The 6,050-nt window shown below is 33.0% G+C and overlaps 1 protein-coding gene across 1 annotated transcript; it reads right to left on the bottom strand.

The window, feature by feature from the left end:
* Window positions 1–414: 414 nt before the first annotated feature.
* Window positions 415–3,038, bottom strand: LOC132053070 (protein LIFEGUARD 2-like). The gene is made up of 4 exons (XM_059444901.1): window positions 2,675–3,038; window positions 2,461–2,574; window positions 1,493–1,650; window positions 415–807 (listed from the first exon to the last, which is right to left on the bottom strand). Exons 1-4 carry the CDS (start codon window positions 2,934–2,936, stop codon window positions 601–603), a joined length of 741 nt encoding a protein of 246 aa, XP_059300884.1. The 5' UTR covers window positions 2,937–3,038; the 3' UTR covers window positions 415–600.
* Window positions 3,039–6,050: the final 3,012 nt, after the last annotated feature.

The following is a 6,050-nucleotide window of genomic DNA, read 5'->3' as shown; positions in this document are numbered from 1 at the left end:
AAAAGAGACAATTACTTACAAAATTTATAATGCGTAGAAAGGACAAATAATTATGGCGTATCAAAGTAAAAAGGCTTGGAAGGATAATTATTTTTTGCATAGTGAGTTTTGATGTTCTTTTCCCTAAATTTTATCCCTATTTTAAGATGTGCAAGTATAATGATTGAGAAATCTCCCTTTTAGATAAGACTGACTCGAATCTTATATTTGCTTATTCTGACGTCTAATGTTTTAGAAAAAATTAGAGTGTGCTGATGATTTTTGATAAAATTTTTATTTTGCTCAAAATAACAAAATATTTACTAAACAATTATCCATTAAAAAGACCGCCGGAAAAATTTCTCTCAGGGCAGACCTTTTCTTGTCATACTGCATTCACTACTAATGCATCATCAAACATCTAAACTGAAATCAAGAGGTAACACCGAATAGAATAGAAATAAAAATCACATTCTTTAACATCGGTAGTATACATAACTACATCATAAGTCCTGTATCCAATTAGTAACATTCTCTACACAGACTACTGCACCATAACTAAGACAAAAAAGGAACAAAAGAAGGGGGAAAAAAATATATTCACAGACATAGCTGTCTTTCTCAACTTTCAGAAGCTCTGAAGATGGTCAATATAGAGAGAAAGAGATTGATAACATCCAAATACAAACCAACTGCAGCCCAAATATATTCGTCGTAAGTGTAGCGTTTGATTAAATTGTCTGTATCATAGATGATGTATCCACAGAATAAAATTGAGGCTAAACACCCATAGATCATCACAGAGAGCCTACCCAGTGGAAACAGTAGCTGCAATAGGCAAGAAGAACAGGGTCAGGTCTCTTCATAGTAACATTTTTGTGCGCGTTTGTACAATATTTGGTTGTCGTTAAAAATAAAAAAAATAAAGTATTTAAAATTGACGTTAAAAAATTCGGATGTTGAAGTGGCATTAAATTCTCCAATTACTGATAAATCCATATTTTGATCCTAGAAATATACCTGAGCACGCTCAATCTTCGAATACTAAAATGTGCATTGTTTATCCCTTTATATATGAATTATGTAAACTCTATTATCTTCAAATTATGGAATAACAATGCAAATTGAACGTAATACATAGGTAATTAATTGTATCATTCATTAAATTTGTGAAGATCCACAAGCAGAAGAATCAAAAATGCACAATTCAATTAATTCAAAGTTTGAATATGCTCAACCAGCTATCACAAGGACCAAAATAAAAATATGCTCTACATTTGAGGGACTGAAAGTGCCACTTTTCAAAATTTAAAGATTGTGAATGGAAAGTGATATCTCACAATGAAAGCACTTCAAATCAATATTTCACTTTTCAAACAATGGATCAATCACTGATGATAAAACAATATTTCCAAATTCTCAAAGTACTGAAACACTGTATGGAGTATTTATGGCCTAATGGGAATTATGCAATGAAATTAGGAATGACTAAGAAATGGCAAAGTCGACAAACCTGGATGAAGGCAAATAACATGAGAACCATGAGGGCACCAAATAAGAATGGCCCAAGAAAATTGAAATCGTGGCCTCTCTTAGCAGCCCAAAATGTGTATAGTGTCAAACTAAGCACCACTGTTGCTGTCAATATAACGGACTCCAATATTACCTTGCCTGTGTCATCCAAGTGGAGAAATTCGTTATTATCCATATGTCACTAGTATAATCATATAATTTGTGTTTTCCTGATTCCAACCTGACGAAAGGTATAGCTTGACTATTCTAAATTCAGGTTATGAAGTCTCACTTTTAAAGGTAAAACATTCTCTACTAAAACGAGTCTGTAATTCTGAGGCCGTTTTAGACTTTTGATTAAAGATGGGGTGTACTTAGCGCTCTACCAATCATATTTGTAAAATAACAAAAGAACTATTTATCCAAACAATTGGTTGGATTCACTGTCTACTTTTTCTAATGGATATATATATATATGAATTATACACGGGTATACACCTATTATATCATCTAGTTATTTTTAATTTAGGCAATTGGTGAACAACTATTTAGTTTAATTCTTCAACAATACATGTTAAACAATAAATCCTTAGAGGAGGTATAATACCATTCTATTATACTGGTTCCCGGTGTCATTATTACAATGAGAGCTTCACAGCATTGTTATCAATTATAGACCATAAGACTATATTAACACATTGACCAAGAAAAAGGACATTCAAACTCCTAATTACAAAGTTCTCATTATCTCATGCACTTGCAAGCGTGTATACAAGTACTAAACATTGCATAAACCACACGCAATGTTTGGAATAATATTTGAGACTTTTTGCTCATAAAACTCGAACTGTGGCCTTTGATTTACTTTTTATGTGATGGAACTGAATTTATGGATAAAAAAAAATAAATGTTTAGATAAAAGTGTTGAAATTAAATTTAACTAAAACATTATTATTGATAAGCACTTACCACTAGTGAACGCGCAAGTCAATCCCACAACAAAGGACAATGAAACTGTAAACAACCCAAGAAGCAAGAAATTGACCGGATGTTTCTGGTGATAGTAATACAACGGGCACAATGCTGCACCATAAATTAATCGGGTCAGTTTGCAAACACCTCAATTAATTAAAACTAAACATATAATATTTACTACTAATATCAAAAACTAAGAAGGACGTACTAATGAAGGGAGTGATGATAAGAACAATATAAAGTGCCAATCCTGCCCCAGTTGATGCAAAGAAATGTGCAATTGGATGAACCGTAACGACCACAGAAGCAACAGCAATAGTGAGAAGTAATTGAATACTCAAAATTGAGTAAACTTTCCTAATAAAAGCCCAACGTAGTTGTGGATTCTCCAACATAGCCGGATATAACGGCCTTGCTCCGGCTTCCACGTCATCTTTCCGGTAAGGCGTATTCCACGTCTGCTGCCACATGTCACAAATACACCCAAAATGAAAAAAGTGACACACTAATCAATTTGCAATTAAGGTTATATTTGAAATGTTATTTGATTTCTATGGTATTATAATATAAAGAGGTGCAGAGGAGTCGGTTATATATTGTAAACGTTGGTTCTAAATTTAGAAACTTCGTGACTCGTATAGAAAAAGATGACACGTGGAAGAAACAAAAACATGGAAAGTGGGTTAGCTTTTTTTTTTTTTTGTATTAAATTAACATTCTTCTGGACTTGTCTAGATGGATTAATGCTGAAGTTTGTGGTAATACTTCTATCCTTATGAACTTTGGTTCATCGCTTTTGTTTGAAGGCAAAGCCAGCTGAGTTTTGCTGTATTTGGCTTTAGCTTTCTTCTAAGGTTTAACAACATTTGGAATTCCTATTTTTTTTCTAAGTTAATAGAAGCGTGCAACTAATTAATGGATTTAACTAATATAAACTGATAGTATAAGAACATTGCTTGTCTTATTTATTAAGGACATTAATTTGGTTATAGTTAATAAGTATCATTTAAGCAATCCGATGATAGAAAAATTCTTCTACTCAAATTAAACTCATGATAAATTCACTAGTTAGAGTAAAGTTATTACACGTTTGTTTCGTTGGAACTAATAAAACTTCTTAAACGCTCCAGATCTCCATTTTATCTGATAGTGACCAGGTCTTAAGTTCAAAAGTGATCATACTTTTTGAGATAATTTCAAATATTTCTCTTCAAATTTAGTTTCGTAACGAGAATTTTTCTTGCGATTTACAATATTTAGCTTTATTCACTTATGTTTTTATGTAAAACTCTGGAGCTAGCCTGTAAGGCATATTCTTTGCAAAAATTATTTGTAAAGCAAGAATCCCATTAACATGCTAGTGACTTCTACGGATAAAATTTGACTTTTTCTGTTTTTTGCAATCAAATATGTCCGAAAAATCTGGTAACTTCTGTGCACCATGATGACTAGATTTTCAACTAATTAAGTACCTCACTCATATTTCCTTTGAATTTATAAAGAATTTAAGTTTGATGTATAATGTTTCTACACCATTATATAATTTTAACCAACTTTCTCCTAATTTCTCTCTCTCTCTCTCTCTCTCTGAATTTACGTATTGAATTTTTTTATTCTGTCTCTTCCCTTCAACTCCTTTGTTTTCATTGCTCCCAATTAATCGATTGTGTTTCTGTTTTTGTTTTCTTCTACCACCGTAATCTTTTATTTTCCCTTCAAATCCTCCTCTGGTTTGTTCTAAACGTTAATTCGCAATTAAAGTAACAAGCTTTGCAAACACTTACTGAAAAGTAATACTATTAAACACTAAAAAAACTTCAATGCATAAAGTTTTATTCGAGCAATTTAAAGAAACAATAGCCCTTCGAATGCTTGTAGATGGAAAAAAAATTCAAAATTTGTTAATGAGAACTTACTGTTAAACAAGAAGAGGTTCCACAAAGTTTAGAATATATGAGGTGTTTAAATAAATTATATTTATTACAAAGTTCGCAATGTTTGAAGGATTAAAGAATTACTTCAGCAATGATCTTGAGAGGGGAAAAAAGGACAAAATTGTAAACAGGTTTGAGAAGGAAATAGTTTGTTTACCATAAAATTAGGAACCAAATTTGATTAGAGTGCAAGTAAGATTCAACTTTCCTTAATGTTAATTTTTCGGTAATTAAAATTTTTTATTTACCAAAGTAGTATTTACAAAGCAAGGTTCCAAAACTAAGCAGAACTTAGACAGAAGGCCCCAAGTTTGCAAGCATCGCATCTCCTTCAATCCATCTACTAAGCTAACTAATTATTACAACCTTGTGGATAGTAATTAAGCTTCCTAAGCTGTGTATCTAATCTCCTCCTTAGAGCTCCCCTACAGATTACCTCCTGAATGATTGATTTGGTAACGAGGTAATGTGGTATGTCTTTGCTTTTGACAAATCCTTGTGTTCCTCTCTTGCCACAATTGGTTATACACGCAGCTAGTGTCATTCTATAAATCACAGCAGTGGCAGCATCCCATTTGCATGTGTTACAGTCCATTGGAGTTCACCTGGCCAATCAAAAACTGATCTAGCAATGCCTTGCCATTCTAACAATTTGCTCCATACAGCTGCAGAGAAAGAGCAGCTAAAGAACAAATGGTTTAATTCCTTAATGTTAATTAGTCTTCTGTAAATTGCATTTTCATTAAAAAAAAAAGGGTAAACATATTTACTTGAAAAAGTTACTATATTACCTTCAAAATTACCTGATAGTGTATAAAATTTTGTTCACTGACAGTGCACAAAATTTAAACTCATTTCTAAATTGTTCTTTAATCTATAACATATTAGTTTCAATATACGTCGCGCACCTGTAATCTAGCAATTATTTAAAGAAAATTTTAACAATTGTAATTTTTGTTAAATCCAAAATCTAAACATTAGGAAAATGATTAAATTATAATTTTGTCCTACTAAGACTGGGACGCACCCACAAGTATCAAGTTTTTATCGGGCAATTCCCCCTACTCGGGTGGTCTTAGGACTGCCCCCTACTCGGGGTGGTCTTTAATCTTTTCCCTTAAATTGTTGGTCTTTAATTTTTGTCCTTCGCCTAGAATACCTTGAGGTTCTAGGTTCGAATCCCGGCTCAGGCGTTAAAAAAAAAAAATCGCAAGGCAAGGCTTTTAGAGAAATCTGCCTTATGAGGTATAGGTTGCCTTGAGGCATAACTAAAGTTCTACTGGATCTGGCAGAGGTTGCCTTCTAAGGTAGACTTTTAGTTATGCCAAGGCAACCTTTGCCGAAGACGACATAGGTTGTCTTAAGGCATAACTAAAGCTAAGCCGGATCCGGCATAGGTTGTCTTATAAGTCAGACATTTAGTTATTCCCTAAGGCAATTTATGCTGGAGTCGACATAACTTTAGTTATGCCTTAAGGTAACCTGTGCCGCATAAGGCAGACTTTTCCCAAAGTCTTGTCTTGCGAATTTTTCTTTTCTTTGATTGAGCGGGGTTCAAACTCAAAATCTGGGGATATTTTCAGCCACTTTTTTAAGTGAAGGACAAAAATTAAAGACTAGCAATGTGAGGGACAAAAATTTAGGACCACC

This window comes from Lycium ferocissimum, chromosome 4 (assembly GCF_029784015.1).
Source record: "Lycium ferocissimum isolate CSIRO_LF1 chromosome 4, AGI_CSIRO_Lferr_CH_V1, whole genome shotgun sequence".
NCBI classification, from domain to species: Eukaryota; Viridiplantae; Streptophyta; class Magnoliopsida; order Solanales; family Solanaceae; genus Lycium; species Lycium ferocissimum.
The sequence above is the reverse complement of the archived record's forward strand: the minus strand, read 5'-3'. Positions and strand labels throughout refer to the sequence as shown.